The 19,993-nt window shown below is 44.4% G+C and overlaps 1 protein-coding gene across 6 annotated transcripts in view; it reads right to left on the bottom strand.

The window, feature by feature from the left end:
- Positions 1-19,962, bottom strand: part of SIRT5 (sirtuin 5) — a 33,865-nt gene extending 13,903 nt beyond the window's left edge. Inside the window, exons 1-7 of one of the 6 annotated variants that reach the window (XM_034985700.1) lie at positions 19,540-19,779; positions 15,885-15,995; positions 11,484-11,633; positions 8,181-8,314; positions 4,440-4,665; positions 2,067-2,154; positions 1,231-1,284 (exon numbers count right to left, since the gene is read on the bottom strand). In XM_034985700.1, the coding sequence (XP_034841591.1) occupies positions 1,231-1,284; positions 2,067-2,154; positions 4,440-4,665; positions 8,181-8,314; positions 11,484-11,598 (617 nt within the window). In that variant the 5' untranslated portion in view covers positions 11,599-11,633; positions 15,885-15,995; positions 19,540-19,779. Of the gene's footprint in view, positions 1-1,230; positions 1,285-2,066; positions 2,155-4,439; positions 4,666-8,180; positions 8,315-10,559; positions 10,643-11,483; positions 11,634-15,884; positions 15,996-19,539; positions 19,781-19,914 lie in introns of those variants that run through there. The other 5 variants (XM_034985701.1, XM_034985702.1, XM_034985699.1 and 2 more) reach the window with 5 other exon arrangements.
- Between the last annotated feature and the right edge of the window lie 31 nt (positions 19,963-19,993).

Genomic DNA, 19,993 nt, shown 5'->3' with positions numbered 1-19,993 from the left:
GGTGTGGCTGCCTGGGAGCAACCAGGCTCAGACCCGCCTCTAACACCCCAACCACTGCTGGTCTCATCAATGACCCCCTTTCTGGTTTCCTCGGATTCACCTTTTTCTTGCCCTAACCACAGCCAAGTTCTCCAGGGTCAATTACCAAAACCCTCCATCTTTCACTCCCTACTACCTCCTAGGTCATCTTACATATACCTTCTAAAATAATCCCCCAAACGTCATTTTCATCATAATAATCTACTCAAGAACTGCTCAGGATTCCCTACTGTTTTATATCGAACTTTAGAATTCGGTAATGAAAACCCTTACTAAGAATCATAAAAAGGGTTCTGTGGTTAAATAAACTGGTGAAATATTATAACCACTTAAGGAACAGTGTATTTCAGCATATTAAATGCTCTGAGAAGTCCTGCAGGAAAGCAAACATACTCCGACTTTGTTTAATCTGTGGTTTCCATATTTATTTGAGCACGTAACATCACTTTTTTCAAGTAATGCCCATCAATGTTGCATGGATCTAATGCTCTATGAAATATTTTAGGAAACACTGTGGTAACATCTGGTTTTGAAAAACTGAGATAAAAAAATATCTCTAGGGTTTATTGTAATCTATGAAAATCCTGTTTGGTCCTGTAATTTCACCTTCGCAAGACCTTTTACCGCCTCCTTTCCCTGGATTGGTAACACTGATGACGATGAGGAGGATGAAGATGATACAAGAAATCAGCCTCTATGCTTGACACACACCAGATACACATCTGTAGCCTCACAGCTCCAGAAACTTCCAGACCTCAAACTCTCCCACCAGAACACAACTCAAAAAGAGACCGGAAAGGAACAGTTCTCCTCACCCTGGTTTGGTTCACCTTCGCCTTTTCACCCTTGGCCTCATAGGTCAGGGCTGGTTTCTGCATTGGCACATTTAAAAGGCACCTCACAGAGCACCTGGGTGGCTCAGCCATTGGGCGTCTGCCTTCGGCTCAGGTCATGATCTCAGGGTCCTGGGATCGAGCCCCGCGTCGGGCTCCCTGCTCAGCAGGAAGTCTGCTTCTCTCTCTCCCTCTGCTCCCAAGCATCCCACTGCTTGTGCTCTCCCACTCTCTCTCTCTCAAATAAATAAAAAATCTTAAAAAAAAATAAGAGGCACCTTACAAAATGAACTTATATTTTGATTCCCTTTTCTCACAATCTGGAAAACCAAACACGGATCAACGTTATTTTACCCACCGGGGAAGTTTCTCCACTGGGATTCTGGCATCTTGAGCTTCAGGGTCTGGAGCACTGAAGTAAACAGTATTAGAAAAGAAACAATGTCATTGGTATAATCGAAGAACAAAGAGATAACATAACCCAATGAGTCTGTGTATTTGCCTGGCAGCACATGGTTCAAAACCCATAATTAATACATGCTGACTTAGAAGGGTACAAGAAGGACAGACACCAAACAATTAACTACCAGTGATTTTACCTCAAAAGAGGGAATGTGTATGTGGGGAGGGGGGTGGAGCAGCCAGTATGCTAAGGGGGAGTTTCATGATACGCACTGTATACATCATCATGATTTGACTCTTCTGCAATGATACTGTATCAATATATTACTTGTATAATTTACACTGCTTTAAAATGGCCAGGTAAAATTTTTCTCAATATTCTGAGTCTACTCTTATTTTTTAACTTAATTATAATAATAGTACATGTTCCTCATAGAATTGTTAGAAAATTCTAGAAAGTGAAAAAGAAGAAATCAAAATTTCCCATAATCCCAGCTTGATAATCACTATTAATATTTTGTTTTATTCTCTAGTGGTCTTTTACCTATATACAGATATACCAACATGAAGGGTGTGTGTGCGCACGCATATTAGATAACAGATCCTATGGTTTTCACTTAGCATTGTAAATTTTGAGCAAGATATTTCTTCTATCAGATGGATGTACTGTATCTAGTCTTATTTCTCACAAATATCCATGGGAATCCCAGGCTAAAGTTCAATTTCCTTACATTTATGTTCAACTGAAAAGAGAAAACAACACACACTCGTTCTGGAGGGCAGTATAATTACCCTTTCCCTGATAAAGCCGGACAAATTGGACTCTTGTAATTCTCAGCCACAATGTCACAAGAGGTACAGCGAGTTTTAAATAAGCTACCTGAAAAACATGAATCCAACAAGACCAGAATTTAGTATAATTAAGACCAATTGTCTCCATGTCTGAAGGGGTACAAAATAATTGAGTTTTTATAGGTTCATGTTAGCAAATGGGCCTGCCCTAGGTATCAAGGGAAATACAAAGGCGTGCAGAGGTCCTGAGTAAGCGGAGAGCATCTACCTTCTGGACTCCGTAATCTGGAAGGGAGAGAGCGAAAATCACTTACTACATGACTAATGAGCTCTCGAACGACCTCGATGTGCAGGTGGATTTGAAGTGTTCAGTAGGGCAGATGAAGCCAAAGTAAACCAAAGGGCATGGTTTACTACATATATGATTGATAAAGGTTCCATACCTTGGATGTATTTGCAAAATCTTAATTTTGACCTAACAAATTTTGAATCTTTTATACAAAAGCCACTCAATAAATACATAATCAACTAGTACATGAAGCAAATAATTATTAAAATTAGTGACCATTTCTTGAGCTAAGCTGGTAACGGTGACTGTAATTCATCAGATGTTCGTCTCGTGCCCAGCGCTGCACTGAGCCCGTCCACACCAGAGTGGATGTGTATTGCTCCATTCCGTCCAGCATTCCTTCCTCGGGAAGCCATCTCTCTTCTACCCCATCCGAGCGGAAGGAGCTGTTGATCGCATCCCAGAATACAAGCTTAGGCCCACGCTCCAGACTGGTCCAATCACGGTACCTAATCCGTTACTCTCAGTGGCCTGATGGGACAAAGGCCAGCCCTGGCCATTTCAGCCGGCGAACCACAGAAGGGCCTTTTGAGGAGAACAATGAGTTCTGGTTGTTGTCTAGAACACTTCCACGGACACGTTTGGGTGAGAGCCAGAAAGGCCCAGTATCGGACTCTGTAGGAAGAGTGTCAACAGCTTGGAAGGGAACCCGGAGACGAGAGAGGAGCAGCCTTTTAGGGAATGCTATGTCACCGATCCCCAAGAAGGCACAGAGCATGGAAGATCTGATCTGATCTCAGCTCAGGTCCTGATCTCAGAGTTGTGAGTTTGAGCCCCGCCTTGGGCGTGATGCATCTTAAAACTGATGGCATCTTGGGGCGCCTGGGTGGCTCAGTTGTTAAGCGTCTGCCTTCAGCTCAGGTCATGATCCCAGGGTCCTGGGATCGAGCCCCGCATCAGGCTCCCCGCTCTGCGGGAAGCCTGCTTCTCCCTCTCCCACTCCCCCTGCTTGTGTTCCCTCTCTCGCTGTGTCTCTCTCTGTCAAATAAATAAAATCTTTAAAAAAAAACCAAAAAAACAAAAACAAAAAAACTGATGGCATCTTTAGTTTGATGAAAGGCGGGGCTTTCTTTTGTTTTTACCTAAATTAGAAGAGAGTTCTACTCATCTGCAACCCCCAAAGTCCCAACTAAGATGCACATATTATCTTATTTAATCCTTAAAACAACCATAAGATAGGTGTTAACATCACCATTTTATACATTTATGCATGGCAAGTGACACCACCTACATTCTGAAACTGCAGAGAAATGAGCCACATGGACAGACCCTGTGGAAGAAGGTGCCAACAAGACACTCAGTCAGTCCTACTGCTGGAACACAAACACGAGACAGGACCCAAGTGAACCGTGCTCGACTGCCATGATCCCAGGCAAAAATGGGCAACGTCACTGCACACCCACAGAAACCAGCAACATTCTCCATGCGGCCACTGCTTCTGGAAATTCCACAATTAGAAATGCATTCCTTGGGATGGAAGTTTGGTAGGCTCTTAAATACAAATGCCCTTGGGAAGAAATCTTGCATACCATGTATGCCCTTGTATGAATGAATTTATTAGATTTTTGGTGAGCTCCAAGCCGGGGGGTTGGGGGGAGAGGATAAAAGAGGACGCGAGGGAAAAGGAGGGAGAGAAGGGAAGCCAGCAGGATACAAGACAATCTCCTCGGGTGTCATAAACTTGGTGGGCTGGCAGCAATGAAGGTCACCGATCTGGCAACTTCCCTAAAGGCTTGCTGGCTGAGCAGAAGCACGGCCTCGGGGGAGAGAGCCAACTGGGGACAAAGGGAAAGTAAATGGCTACCCCCAAGAATGCCAGAGTCTTAGTTGTCCCCAGCCTCCCATTTCCCCTCAGCCCAGCTGGGCACTTGCACTCCTGCGGTGTAATGCTGTAATGCGCACACCAGACGCCTGGGGCATCTTGTTAAAATGCAGATTCTGATTCAGTGCCTCCGGGGTTGGGGGGGAATGGCAGGACTTGTGTTTTGAAGTCTGGTTCCCCTCCCCACGTGAGGGCCCCTCACCATGGATTTCCAGAAGGTTCTTGGTGCCAGCCCTGCGGTGCAGCTCATCGATGTTTTGAGTGATGACCGTGACTCGTCGCCCCTGCCCGCGCAGCCGGGCCTCACATTCAGCGATGGCCACGTGCCCCGGGTTTGGCTCCTTGCTCAGCATGACCTCCCGCCGGTAGTGGTAGAACTCCCACACCAGGGAAGGGTTTCGCGCAAAGGCCTGTGGGGTGGCCAGGTCCTGGTGGGGGAGGCGGGGAGAAGAGGCGGGAGTCAGAGAGGGAAGGCCAGGATGCACTAATGCTCTGGGCCACAGAAGCAGGCGGCTTCTGGAGGGAGCAAGCTGGAACACACCTGCCGGAGGCCCACGCAGTGTGGCAGACTCAGGACAGGGGCCCCCAAATATATAGGACATCGATTTCATTTATCCAGGAAAAAAAAGTAAAATGCAAAATGCCCACTTAAGGTATAATGGCCATAGCTGAGAAACTCAGTTTTTTTATAAAACTATAATTATAGGTACACGCATACATGCAACTATGCATATAAAAAACAGGATATATATTAACAGAATATATAAAAATATATTTTTAAAGGATGATTCCTCTTCTAGGATGGGAAAAATCTCATCCACGGCGAAAGAGAGGGGAGTCGTTGTCTGGGGCTGCAAGCCGATGGGAAAGGCCACAAGGGAACCTCTGGCAACGACTGAAATCGTTTTTATCTTGGGGCTCCTGGGTGGCTCAGTCAGTTGGGCATCTGCCTTCAGCTCAGGTCCTGATCCCAGGGTCCTGGGATCGAGTCCCGCATAGGGCTCTCTGCTCAGCAGGGAGTCTGCTTTTCCCTCTCCCCCTGCTTGTGCTGTCTCTCACTATCTCTCTCTTTCTCTCAAATAAATAAATAAAATCTTTTAAAAAAATATATATTCTACATCTCGATTGTGGTGGTGGTGGTGGTATGCATTTTGTTGGACTATAAAGGTCACCCTTCTAGCTGGTAGTAGAGTCAGCCTTCATTTGGGGAGTGAATGGGGAGCAAACGTCTATGCTGTGGATTATCCACATCCACCCTGTACATCCTTCCTGCCCTCCACGCACACCGCGAGTGGCCTGAAGCAGTTTACAGGTGCCACGGGAACATGTCTACGCATGTCCTTGGAACAGAGCTGGAGTCAGACACATTCTTCTTTGCTTCCCCACAGACTCTGAGCTGCTTTGACACCAATGACCGCCTCTCTCCTCTAGAAGAGCCCCCTGACCCCTCTGAGCCCCCACCCCCTGCTCCTCTAATTCAGGGACTGCTCTGTGTGGCTCCTCTCTCTCGTGGGACCCTAATGGCTCTCTGTGCTCCTTCCTCCCCTCCTTCACCTTTAAGGCAATGATCCCCACATCTACCTCCACGGGCTCAGCTGGAGGGCAGCAGAGGGGCGACAAAACATCCCACACATTTGCCAGTCTGAAGCATTTAATAGGGCAGGAAAGGTAGGTTCATTAACCCTTCACTTAACAAGACACTACCTACTATAATTGGAATTCAGGGCGCCTGAGTGGCTCAGTTGGTTAAGCGACTGCCTTCCACTCAGGTCATGACCCCAGGGTCCCGGGATTGAGTCCCGCATCGGGCTCCCTGCTCATCGGGGAGTCTGCTTCTCCCTCTGACTCTCCCCCCTCTCACACTCTCTATCATTCTCTCTCTCTCAATAAATAAATAATCTTTAAAAAATAAATAAATAAATAACATTGGAATTCATGTACTGAAATAACTATTTATGATAGCCTTCATTCAACCAACAAAAGTCTATCAAGACTTACATGTGCCAGAGTTCTGGGAGCTGAGGACAGAGCAATGGATAAAACAGACAAAACCTGGGCACCTGGGTGGCTCAGTTGGTTAGGTCTCTGCCTTCGGCTCAGATCATGACCCAGGGTCCTGGGATCGAGTCCCGCGTCGGGCTCCCTGCTCAGCGGGACCTCCCTCTCCCCTCGTTCATGCTCTCTCTCTCAAATAAATAAATAAAAATATTTTAAAAAATAAAAATAAAAACAGACAAAACCTCCTACACTCCAAAACTAAGGGTTTCCTGGGCCAGGGCGAGGCAAGGAAGCTGAATGCATAAGGCTAAAGGTACATTCTGGGCCCAGGATGGCAGGTGGTGGCTACATTTGTTAAAATTCATTGAATGATACACTTCAAATTGGTGAGTTTTATTGTACGTACAGTTAATCCTTGAACAATGTGGGGCTAAGGGCACCGACCTCTGTGTGGTCAAAAATCTTCCGTGTAACTTTTGATCCCCCAGTTTAACTACTAATAGCCTGCTGTTGACGGAAAGCCTTACCAATAACAGAAACAGTCAATTAACACATATTTTGTATATGTAATATATACTGTATTCCTCAATAAAGTACACTAGAAAAAAATGTTATTAAAATCATAAGAGGGGGCGCCTGGGTGGCTCAGTCGGTTAAGCGACTACCTTCGGCTCGGGTCATGATCCTGGAGTCCCTGGATCGAGTCCCGCATCAGGCTCCCTGCTCGGCAGGGAGCCTGCTTCTGCCTCTGCCCCTCCCCCCTCTCATGTGCTCTCTCTCATTCTCTCTCTCTCAAATAAATAAATAAAATCTATTAAAAAAATAAATAAGTAAAATAAAATAAAATAAAATCATAAGAGGGCGCCTGGGTGGCTCAGTTGGTTAAGCGACTGCCTTCGGCTCAGGTCATGATCCTGGCGTCTCAGGATCAAGTCCTGCACTGGGCTCCCTGCTCAGCGGGGAGTCTGCTTCTCCCTCTGACCCTCCCCCTTCTCATGCTCTCTCTATCTCATTCTCTCTCTCAAATAAATAAATAAAATCTTTTAAAAAAATAAAATAAAATAAAATCATAAGAGAAAATACACTTACTGTGCTGTCCTGTATGTATCCATACCAAAATTACATTGTCCCTTTACAACATGAATCATCTGTCAGTGCCTACTTCAATATTCTTATATATGATACAAAACACCGTAGACGATATACGTATTACTAGCAGTAAACATCAAATTAATAAAAGATAAGGTGAAAAAATTCATATTTATTTATGTGTGAAAATTCATATGCTGATAATGAAGAAGCACCAATATGATTGCTTTATGGTACCTAGTGCAATGGATAAAGTCACTTCAAGGTAGCTGGTCTACCCACTAAAGAATGAGTATAGTATCTTTAGGGCATTCAGCATTACAGTCATGCTCATCACGCAGTATTAGAAACACTGTTACATTTCGGCTCAGGTCATGTTCCGGGATCCTGGGATCAAACGCTCAGCGGGGAGCCTGCTTCTCCCTCTCCCTCTGCCCCTTCCCCGGCTTGTGCACTCGCACTCTCTCCCAAATAAATAAATAAAATCTTTTTAAAAAAAATTTGAAAAGTTCACAGGAACTTTAAAAATGTGTAATACTTAATTTCAGTATCTGTAGAAAAGTGATGAACTATGCTAACCACGATTTCTCCGACTCCATTTTAATTACTAGAAGAAATCTAAATCGTTACGTGAATAAATACAATCTCTACAGATCTAGAAAGTAAGGAGAGCGGCTGTTTTGTTTACGTCTGAGAACTTAATCATACACGCTTTGTGTTGTTGCCCAAATAACCAAGATGAGAGCCATGGTTAATTTCGGAACTTTGCCCCCTGCGTCAGGCACCAGGCTCCGAGTCAGACTCTGGCACGGCTTCATTCAAGAGAACTCTGCAGTATTCTGGAAACACGGCTCACCTGAGCTTGCCATTTTCTCCAGTAGCCCCCTGCTCCTCTGAAAGTCGGGACTCCGCTCTCAGCACTAACACCAGCCCCTGAAATGATGACCACGTGCTTTGCTTTTGCAAAAAACTTCCGAAAATCAGCCATATCTAAAGAGAGAATAAAATCTTTATAAATCCAGTGTACCGTGTGGGCATTTATATCCTGTATCAGTTGTTCATATTTTGACTTGACCTTGCGTGTAATGATACTTTAGGATCCCCAAATAAAAATCATTCCTGTACCAGGGGCACCTGGGTGGTTCAGTGGAGCGACCGACTCTTGGTTTCAGCTCAGGTCATGATCTCAGGATCGAGAGATCGAGCCCAATATCAGGCTCTGCACTGAGTGCGGAGTCCACTTAAGATTCTCTCTCTTTCTCTGCCCTTCTCGCTCATGCTTTCTCTCTCAAATAAATACATCTTTTAAGAAAATAATAAAATAAAATAAATACATCTTTTAAAAAAATCATTCCTGTGCCATGAAGACGCTGTCCATGTGGCCTGCTGTACGAGTGTAAAGCATCTTAAAGAAAGAAGCAGGGTACATGACACTGGCTTTGAATCTTGACTCTGACTCCCAACCATCCATCCACCTGTGAGAAGTGAGAACCATCCATCTCTGCTCTGCTGGCTGTTTGATGTGCACAGGAGGGCCTTCCCGACAGCAGGCTGTTACAAAGATTTTTAAAAGCTAATGGATGGGGAAGCATCTTCCTTCGGAACAGTAAAAACAAGCTAGTGTAGGGGGGGTTGACCTCACGCCCACTGGAGTCCAAAGCCTTCCCTTCCTTCCAAATTCTGTTCCCTTTGGGGATCTTGCTAATTTCAGCTTCCCTCGACATCATTACAAGGTGAGGGTGAGGCCCCCTCCCCAGTGAACAGATGCTCTGCTCCAAACCCGGACACATAACCTTCTCCTTTACAACTCAAGTCAGAGTTGGACCTTTCAACAAGACGTCACCAGGGACTTGGGGAAACAGAAGGGAGTTGAACACAGAGAATACCGTGACAGCAGGTAACCATGGTCATAGACTATAGCTTGCTCTCTGGGACGGAGTGCCTTGTTCTGCACATCCAGGTATTCCCCGACTTGATCTCTGTCCATCAGGGGCAGCAACCACCATTCGAGGAGGACTGCCTGTGCCCCAGGCTCTGCACCAAGCACTGTACATGGACTACAAGGTAGAATCCGCCCCTGCAACAAATGTCCTCATCCCAGGTTTAGAATGAGGAGCTAGACTTGGAAATGTCATTGTTGCTCCTGGGCAAGAGAGATTCGGTTAGGACAGGGCATGTGTCTGAGCGACACCCCTCTCTCCCAGGCACCGTGGCTCTGCAAGCCCTTGTTTGCGGGGTACGTAAGTGCTATGGGGTATGTAAGTGCTATGTACATAAGCAGTACAGAGCTGAGAAACTCCCTCTTCTGCCCTCCCCGCCCCCACCCGGGAGAAGCAAATGCCAGACCAGCAATGCCTATGGCCCCAACACAGACATCTTCTAACCTATGCTAATGGACTGCAGATTTTGGCAAAAGTACGAGTGAGTTCTTCAGCTGATGCAGCAGGTTAATCCCTGGAATGAATGAGCATCCCCTGAGAGACGGAACCCTGGACAGGCAGGTTGGAAAAAAAGAGAGCTAGTGGGATGGGGGCAGAGAGACAATGAACTGAGATATGAACGAGAATGTGACTTCATTTTGTACCCCGAGCTGGTAAGACAGATCCCATTAGTTTCTCACGCATCAATGCCTCCCTTCCGAGGCTTCATCCTCGTAAGCCCAGAGTCACCCCCATGACTGGCCCATGACTGAGAATCTTAATAAAGACCCCATCTCCTCTCCCCTTCCCCTCCTCTCTGGCTGCTGGGAAGAAGGCACAGGGAGTAAAAGCAGACTCTCAGAAACAAAGAAGGAGAGGCTCCTCTCCAAGCACATTCCTGAAGCTCACTGGGATCATGTTTCCAGCAGCCTAAGTCCCAAAGGACTGAAAATGGTGCTGGCACACTGTCCCCTTGGGGCATAACCAGCCCAACCATTTGCCAACCCTGCCAAAGCTTAGCCCATGTTTATATCCCCTTTGGAGTTAGACCAGTGTGACAAATGAGGCGCACGAAAGCCGTCCCACTGGGAAGAATTTGAAAAAAGAAACCCAGTCTGGGTGGACTGGAGTGTGCAGTCTAATCTAATCTCCTGAAAGAACAAGATGCGTACCTTAAGAAAAGGTACGAGTACTTTACTAAGGACGATTTGTGTGACTCCTGGGTTCAAACCCTACAAATGTCCTCAAGGACTTCAAAGTTCACCCATAAAGCTTTCCCTAGCCCTAAATGTTGTTGTTGTTGTGTTTTTTTTTACCTGAAATGTAAACTCTGTCATCCTACTGATGAGTAGGTCCTAGGTCAAAATGACTTCTATTAAGGTTCCACTTTAAGCAACTTCTAGAAACAAAACGGTCAACTCAGGTTTGGCTCTTGGAAAACAGGATGTAAATATAATAATGTTAATGTGGTAGAAAATCTTAAAAAGAAGAAGAGGGAGAAAAGAAAAAAGGGCATTTCCCAACTACTAAGGGAAAACACCCCAGGACATTTTGCAGTTCCAAACCCAGATGGCCCACTCTGGGCAGAAGTCAGGCACACACTTGCAGGTCCCCCATGGCCTCTAGCAGCCTGCCCTGTCCTCCACAGCCAGGAACACCAAGGGATTCGGTTGTTTTCCATTCCTGAGCTTGGGCAAAACGGAAGGAGGGGCTGTTATGTCTGAGCACACCTGCAGTATTAGAAAAAGTTATCCAAAAAAATAGGCTAAAAGAGGTCAGCTTGGCCTTTCGATAACATGCTAAAGCATGTTTCACAGGCCCACCAAAGATCCTTTATTGTATAAATAGGCTCTATATTTACTACAGACTAAGGGCCCAGGTAGAGACAGGAACCCTACCCGTGCAGAACACTCAACTCGGTATCACCCTGAAGGACAGCTTTCCCCTCTTGCTGAGAGGTGAGGGCTTTAAAAGACAAGTCCTATGTGAGAAGCCTGAGTGCAAATATTCTAGGAGAAGCAATAAAACGTCTCCAAAGGACTTCAACTTGACTACCGAGAGATTATCCGGGATCCTGTCCCGGAAAGGGTTTGCCTGAGGGGAGAACAGCAGTGTGGCTTTCTCCAAAATCCTGCCCAGCACCCACTCCACTACAGACATCCCCCCCTCAAAGTGCAGGAACTCTCAGATGCTTCAAATTCCACCGGAGACAAAGGGGTAGCAGGCTGAGAAAGACCTACTTGAACTTGGTCGAGCCATTGTTGGGCAAATCCAGGTTCCAGAGGAGGCTGGAGACTTCAGTCCACAATACAGCCCGTAAAGTAATCGGCGGGGGACAAGCTGAAGAGGTTGCATCAGGTTTTCTTTGTGGTACTAATTTCTGAGATGGGCTTTGGGAAAAAACCACAGAAACAAATAGAATCAACTTGTATTTGTACATATAAATACGTAAGGATGCCCTCTACAAAAATCATGAGTATCGGATCTTGATGGTATTCCTCCTCTAAACCAACTGTTTTCCATTTGTGTTCTCAAGCACTCCCAGAGGCCCTGGTGCAGTGGTTCTCAAACACTTGTCCCCACACCACCAGGGGCAACAGCACCTGCGGCCCTGTTAGAAATGCAAAGTCAGGGGCTCTACCCCAAACCCACTGAATCAGAAACTTTGCAGGTGGGGGGCCCATGTCTGTCTCCAGCTGATTCTGACGAATGCTCAAGTTTGAGAAACACTGACTTAGAGGCTTGGGAAGGGGTGAGATGTGAAAATTCATCTGAAACACAAGTTCTGTTGCTTTTTAAAAGGTATGAAAAGGTAAGAAAAAGCTAGGTCTTCTCAACTTTTGGTCAAAATACCATTTCTATGGGAATGTAAATTCTGAGAGTGGAACCAGGCAGGGAAGACATGTCATATGACAACAAATAAGATCAAGAGGACATCAAGTCAAAGGAACCTGAGACTTCAAGCACATCTAGTAGATTTTGATCCATCCCTGAGGAATTTTATGAAAGAAAAACAGAGAGAAGGACAATATTTGGATCAATGACACCAAGAGGATAACTGGCAGGGCTGACTTCTATCTGGTGGGTAAATTGTTGGAAGGACTCAGAATTAAAGGTCTGTAGATCTAGAAAACAGAAAAATAACACATTTATCAAAACTTTATAATCCCTTTGGAAGACAACCTACCAAAATTACAAGTGCATTTTCCCTCTGACCTAGCAATCCCAAGTGTGGAAAATTTTAAAACAGTAAGAGTTGCCCACATCCAAAATGACATATCTATAGTTGTTCTTTAGATCCCTGTGATTGAGAGCAAGAGACTGGAAACAACCTAACTGTCCATCTATGAGGGATGAGATTGATAAACAATGGCACATTCACAATACACTGCATGACAAAAATGGATGTGTGTATGATTCTACCAGTAGGACATTCTGGAAGGGACAAAACTATGGGGACAGAAAATATTGGTCACCTGAGCAGGGAGGAGTGAATACATAAAGGGGCATGAGGGGATTTTCAGGGGTGACAGAATTGTCCTACGTCTTGATTATGGTGGTGGTTACACGATCATGTCTGTCAAAACCCATAGAACACTACACTAAAAATGGGTTAATTTTCCTGTATGTGAACTATAAAATAGTTTAAAAATAAAAGTACTAGGCATAGGGTGTCAGTTTTGTAAGATAAAGAGAGTTCTGGAGATTGGTTATGCAACAATGTGAATGTACGTACTTAACACTATTGAACTGTTGCCCCAAAAATGGTTAAGATGGTAAATTTTTAGGTTATGTGTATTTTACTACAATTTAAAAAAAACAAATGAGGGGCACCTGGGTGGCTCAGAAGTTAAGCATTTGCCTTCAGCTCAGGTCATGATCCCGGGGTTCTGGGATCGGGCTCCCTGCTCCACGGGAAGCCTGCTTCTCCCTCTCCCACTCCCTCTACTTGTATACCTTCTCTTGCTGTCGCTCTGTCAAATAAATAAATAAAATCTTTAAAAAAAAAATGAACAAAGTGATTAAATGTGATTTGCTGGTTGATTCAGTATTTATAAGCAGATAGCTAGCTCACTGACTTCAGAAGTGATGGCTGGTATCAGCAGGGCAGAGGATATCAAGAGAGGTTAAAAATAAATGTCTGGAAGATGAGGCTCAAAAACCTGTTACTAAAAAAATTTTTAAATTTAAAAAAATAAAATAAGAAAATTTTAAAAGCCTATTAGTGCCAAATCAGATTTATTCCACAAATCATTCCAATGTGCAGATCTCACATGCTTAATAAAAAAAAAAAAGAAAGACATTCTCTCTAACCTTTAATTTTTTTAATGTAAGCTCTATGCCTAGCATAGGGCTTGAATTTACAACCCCCAAATCAAGAATTGCATGCTCTACCAAGAGACCCAGCCAGGCACCCCAAGACTCTAGAACCTTGACAGACATCTCCAGAATAATGTTGAGGGGAAAAAGCCAGATGCAATAGTGTTTTGTAAGAGAAAGAGAAGGACATAGAAGTATAAACCATAGTACTGATCTGCATTTGCATTAAAAAAAGGGAAGAATTCCCAATTTATTAGTAAAAAGAGTTGAAGGTTGGTGGGAAATAGGATGTTTAGAGACAAGAGGAGCAGCAAGGATTTTCAATACATGTGTTTGTATGTTGTTTACAGTGTCCGTGTTCTCCAGCAAAAGACCACAAACACACCTGTAGTTGAGCAAGTTGCAAGGAGAGAGAAACACGCTATAAAGACGTGCAGGGTCTCAGGAACAGTGATAGAAAGGATTTATTACAGGATCGGGGCTTGTGTTAGGAAGGTTAGGGAGGGTTTGTGGAAGCAAGGCTTTGTTCTGGACTGCAAGCCTTCAGGAGACAGGATACCTTGGTTATCTAAGTGCATCTTACCTAAAAGGTACAAGGAGTAAAACAGGGCTCGAGTTGGGATCAAGAAGCAGCAGTCGCTCCTATTAGCCTGTATAGGAGGATGTTGTGTCATTTTTTGTGGTTTAGAAAATGTTCTTGTTTTTGTTCGGGTTCAGACCTAATTACAGATTTGTCCTGTTTTTGTGCTGATTCACCGTGGTCATGGGGGAGCCTTGTCTGATGTTGGTGTTCTGTGAACACCAGGGTCCATTGCATAGTGCCGGGGCAGAAAAAAATGGAAGCAAACCAAATGTCCATCAACTTGTAAAGGGGTTAAAACAAAACAAAACAAAATTTAAAAACTGTGGTCCATCCATACAATGAAATACTATTCCACAATGAAAAGAACAAACTGGTAATACACGCAAAAACATGGGTGAGTTTTTCAAGTGTTATGCAATAGTAACTCGACAGAAGAAAAACCCAGCAGACCCTACCTTACCTAAGCGATCAAAATTAACATCACCAGTAATAAGACATACTGACTCCACCTACCTCCTTAGAGGATACAGTAAGAAGGGCAAAACATCACTTCTGCAGTATTTTTCCCCAAAATGCATTAGTTCAATTTAATTATTAAGAATACATCTGACAAACTCCAATTGAGGAAGCAGTCTACAGCAAAATTGGCCAGTACTCTTCAAAAAAATTTACCAAGTTTATGAAAAATAAACACTGGGCACTTGTCCCAGGTCGCAGACTAAGGAGACATGATAAAGAAATGCACTGTGGGATTCTGGATTGGATTCAAGACACGAAAAGGGACACTAGTGGGAGAATTGGCAAAATTGAATGAAGTCTGCAAAATTAGCAAATAATACTGTGACAATGTCAATGTCCTGGTTTAGATCCTTGTATTCTAGTTTGGTCAGATGTTAACCTTAGGGGAAATTGGATAAATAGTATATGGGAACTCTGTGTACTCTTTTGCAACATTTCTGTTGCAAACTTATTTCAAAGTAATAAATAAAAAATAAAGAAAAACATTATGCTAAGCAAAAGAAGCCAGAACAAAAAAACCTACACACTATTTGAGACCATTTGTACGATATTATGAAAGAACAAAACTATAGGTACAGAAATCACATCCAGAAATCATATCCATGGCTTCCAGGGACTGGGGGTGGGGGGAGAGAGGGAGAGCCAGGGAACTCTTTTAAAGCAGTGGAAAATTCTATTTTTTTTTTAATATTTTATTTATTTATTTGACAGAGAGACACAGTGAGAGAGGGAACACAAGCAGAGGGAGTGGGAGAGGGAGAAGCAGGCTTCCTGCTGGGCAGGGAGCCCGATGTGGGACTCGATCCCAGGACCCTGAGATCATGACCTGAGCAGAAGGCAGGCACTTAATGACTAAGCCACCCAGGTGCCCCAAGAAAATTCTACGTCTTTATTTTGTGGTGGTTTTCAAAAACTCATGGAACTATATAATAAGAAGAATGAAATTTCATAACATGTATGTTGTATTTCAGTAAACCTCACTTAAAAACAAGAAGCATGTTGACAAATTTTCATCATAACCTGTCTCTGCTGTAATCAAAAAGACCAGACAAGAAGCTTGGAATTGAGAAAAAGAGTAGGTTAGAGAAAAGTGGTATAGCGCTGGTTTCCAGAACAACCTCAAGGGACAAGACTCTCTAGCTGCCTGGAGTTCTTTCTGCAGAGAAGGAATGCAGGTCAGAGCCAAGGGAAGACCAAAAAAGGCGTCTGTCTGGCTTACCGGCTGCTGGGGGAGCAGGTGGGCTGACTTGGACGCGTTGGAACCCTGGGGAGCAGCCTGCAGCCTGCAACACTGGGAATGCTGGACCGTCATGAAGATCACCCCAGTGCCCTGTTTAAAGGACGTAGGGGGGAAATGGCTTGGCGTGATTTTCAGCCAGCATTGGCATCATAGGCTTTTGACAAACTTCAATTTATTTGGAAAAGCTATTATTTGAAACACCTCAGTAAGGAACAAGTGAGGTGTTACGATAGTTTGTTTTTTTTAATTATGGAAAAATTTAAACATATACAAAAACTGAACTCATGCTTCCATCACCCAGAGTCAATAATTAGCAAGAAATGCTTCATTTGAGGATCTCAGATCCATCTGAGGCTTTAAAATACTGTCATATGTATCATATGATCTCACTGATATGAGGAATTCTTAATCGCAGGAAACAAACTGAGGGTTGTTGGAGTGGGGGATGGGGTGGGAGGGATGGGGGGACTGGGTGATAGACACTGGGGAGGGTATGTGCTCTGGTAAGCGCTGTGAATTGTGCAAGACTGTTGAATCTCAGATCTGTACCTCTGAAACAAATAATGCAATATATGTTAAGAAAAAAAAAAAAAGAAGAAGAAGAAGGTAGCAGGAGGGGAAGAATGAAGTGGGGGAAATTGGAGGGGTAGACGAACCATGAGAGACGATGGACTCTGAAAAACAAACAGGGTTCTAGTGGGGAGGGGGGTGGGAGGATGGGTTAGCCTGGTGGTGGGTATTGAGGAGGGCACATTCTGCATGGAGCACTGGGTGTTATGCACAAACAATGAATCATGGAACACTTCATCTAAAACTAATGTTGTAATGTATGGGGATTAACATAAGAATAAAAATAAATAAATAAATAAATAAAAAATAAAAATAAAATAAAATAAAATACTGTCATAGATGATCATTGTTAAACCTGCACATCTTGATAAAAACTGGGAAAATTAAAGTTCGCAATACTGCCTAGCTTGACCAAAACCTTCTTACGTATAGTATGAAATTACTTATGCTATCATTTTTAGCTTAATATATGCCTTTAGTTATTTCTCTCAAAGATGAAGATGTTTGATTCCACTGCTGCTTTCTAATACTTAAATTTGGAGACATCAGTTTGTTCCAGAAATGCTTTTCTTCTTCTGTAGGTTTTCAGATGTTTGCAAACATTCCTACTTACTATCAAAGACTTCTAGATAACTCCTGAATAAATGGTCATATTTTTTCTCAGACATGAAGGTAGGGTTTTAAAAGTCATTAAGAACTTCAAAGAATGTAAGGAATTAAAATCGAGGCGTCAACATAAAGCAACTAGCGATATTGCTCTTTGTCTAAAGTTCTTCTGCAAGAAGGTCTCAGTGATGGGTCTTCTACTGAATAGCTATGAAATGAAGGCAAATCTTCATTCTATTCTGAGCATGAGTATTGAATTTGTTGCTAATTATAAACAGCCGTCAAAATTTGAGAATATTGGGGTGCTGAACTGGTTTATTAGTCGATAGAGTATGCGACTCTGAATCTCGGGGTTTTGAGTTTGAGCCCCACATTGGGTATAGAAATCAATTAATAAAATCTTCAGAAAATTTTTTTTAAATGAGAATATTAAGGAATTTTTAATTGTATGATTGAGAAGATTAGGATGTATTATCTGGGTAAAATGTTACTAATTTTTCATCTAAGTTTTTCTACTCAAAAGTTTTCATTCTTGAGTAGTAAAATTACTTTCATCATAACACTGAAATCAAAATTAAAAAGTAGGAAAAAGGTTTACTTGCTCATGTTTCAACATTTCCAAAAATCACTAGTTTCTAGATTCTTTGCCTAGGAAATGCAATCACCAAGTACTTCTTGGGAAAACAGCTTTAGTTCTCATGTGAATTATGTCTAATGACCCACACATATATTACATAGATGGATGTATCCACACACTCGTGGACTATAATACAATTAAAACACTTTCTAAACATGTATATTATTTGTATTTCAAATCTTTTATCATACTAACTTATTAATTTATTAGTAGAATCTAAGTTTTTCGTGTCTATCTTAAGTAATGAATCAGAAAATTTCTGGTTTCAAGAAACCATTCCTCTTCCTGTTTTATTAGTGAACACTTCACATGATTTTTTTTAAAGAATGTGGGAAACGTTTTGCTAAATTTTCCATTAATTTAAAAGATGTTCTGCAAGTCTTTCAGTGAATGTGCAAACAAAGTAGAGATTAAATACAAAATATCTGGGGTGCCTGGGTAGCTCAGCTGGTTAAGCGTCTGCCTTCGGCTCAGGTCATGGGAGGGAGTCTGTTTCTCCCTCTCACTCTCCCTCTGGACGCTCTCTCTCAAATAAATAAAATCTTTAAAAAGTAATAAAATAAAATAAATACAAAACATTGACATGTTTTTGAACAGTGCGACCTGAAATGTACTTCCAAGATCAGAAATGCTCAGAACGTAAGACTATTTTCAGATGCTCCCACAAAGTATTTACTGGAAGCATCTTCTGTGCCAACATTTATTTGCTTTTCTGGGGGGTCAGGGTGAGCAGTGGTTCTACCTTCCACAAGCTTACAGTCCTGTTCAAGAGGAAAACCAAATTTCTCTGGCAGCACAGGCCACCACTGTGCTGATTCAGTGACTGGAGAATTCCATTACTCTGCCTTTTATCTTCAGGGTGGGCAGACAGACCACAGAGGAGAAAATAAACTCATTCAGCAAACAGTCATTGGGAGCTTTCTGGGTATAGGGCTGGTTCCCCAAACATGGAGCTTACTCTGGGTGAATGGCAGTCCCCTGTTTAACCAGACTTTTGAAATCACCTACTGAATTAGAAAAAAAGAAAAATGTTCCCTGTGGCACCCTACCAATTCTGAAAAATACAGTAAATGAAATGAAAGGTTATATCAGGAATTGGAGATTAAAAAAAAAAAAAAAACTTTTGGAAAAACAGTGATTTAAAGTAGGAACTGCAAAAACTTACACAAATAAAATACTTTTTGAACCCCTCTGAGCTAAGCAAGTGCAATGTACCAGTCCCCTGCCATGAAAACGGACACACTCATTCCCTCTCTCCCCTCTACCAACTGCTCTTGTCAAGGCTACCAGAGACCTCTATCCACCGTGCTAAACCCAATGGTCATGTGGATCCTCCTTCTTGGCCATGTCCAGCCTCTGACCCCTTTGATCACCTCTCCAGCAAACACTCGCTTCTTCTGGTTCCCCAACACCACGCTTTCCAGGTTTTCCTCCTACCTCTCTGGGTCTCCCATCCTCCCAGGTGCCAGACTGCATCCCGCCTCCCATGTCCAACAAACGGCTCCCACCTCACACAGCCCCACCCGACCTCCCGAACCTTCCCCACACCTTCTCCCCGCAAAGCTTAGGCATCTTCTTGAACCTGACCTCTCCCTTCCACAGCTCACACGCCACAGCCCGGCTGGTCCGCAAGTTCTGAGAGCTGCACCTTTCAACTCCGTCCCTGCTCCGACCCCTCCTCCCACGCCCGCAGCCACCAGCCCGGCCACCATCATCTGCCACCCGGGCTGCTGCCAGTGGCCACACTGGCTCCACTCAGACGGGACGCTCCGCTCAGAGCCCTCCCGCGGCTCCCCCTTCACAGCGACCTACGAGGCCCACCTGCTCCGGCCGCGTGACTTTGAGCCTCGCTTCCTGCCCCCTCCCTCGTCTCTCGGGCGGCAGCTGCCCGTAGGCTATGCTCGGACGACACCCGGGCTCGGGGCTCCGCACGTGCAGCTGCCCAGCCCGGAGAGCCTCCGGGGGGGGGGGGCTCTTCCCGCAGAAGCGGGGTGCGCTCCCCTCCCCCTCGCTCGCCCGCCCGTCAAGGACTCCGGAAGGGGGGAGCGCGCATGCGCCGGCCGGCACCGCCCCCGCCCCGCCTCGTCCCGGCCCGGCCCGCGGAGGTCCCGGTCGCGGACGGTGCGCGGGCCGAGCCGGGCCCCCAGGGCTGGAGCCGAGGAAGGCCGCCGGGCCCTCGGGCCGCGAGAGACGCACCTGCAGGAGGCGGGAACGGCGGCGGCCCTGGCGCGGGGGCGGGCCGGGCCGCGGGGGCGGGGGAGGGGCGGGGCGGGCC

The sequence above is a fragment of the Mirounga leonina genome, unplaced genomic scaffold (assembly GCF_011800145.1).
Source record: "Mirounga leonina isolate KUSES-001 unplaced genomic scaffold, KU_Mleo_1.0 Mir_366, whole genome shotgun sequence".
Taxonomy (NCBI): Eukaryota; Metazoa; Chordata; class Mammalia; order Carnivora; family Phocidae; genus Mirounga; species Mirounga leonina.
Note: the sequence above shows the minus strand (reverse complement) of the source record. Positions and strands in the feature narration are given on the sequence as shown.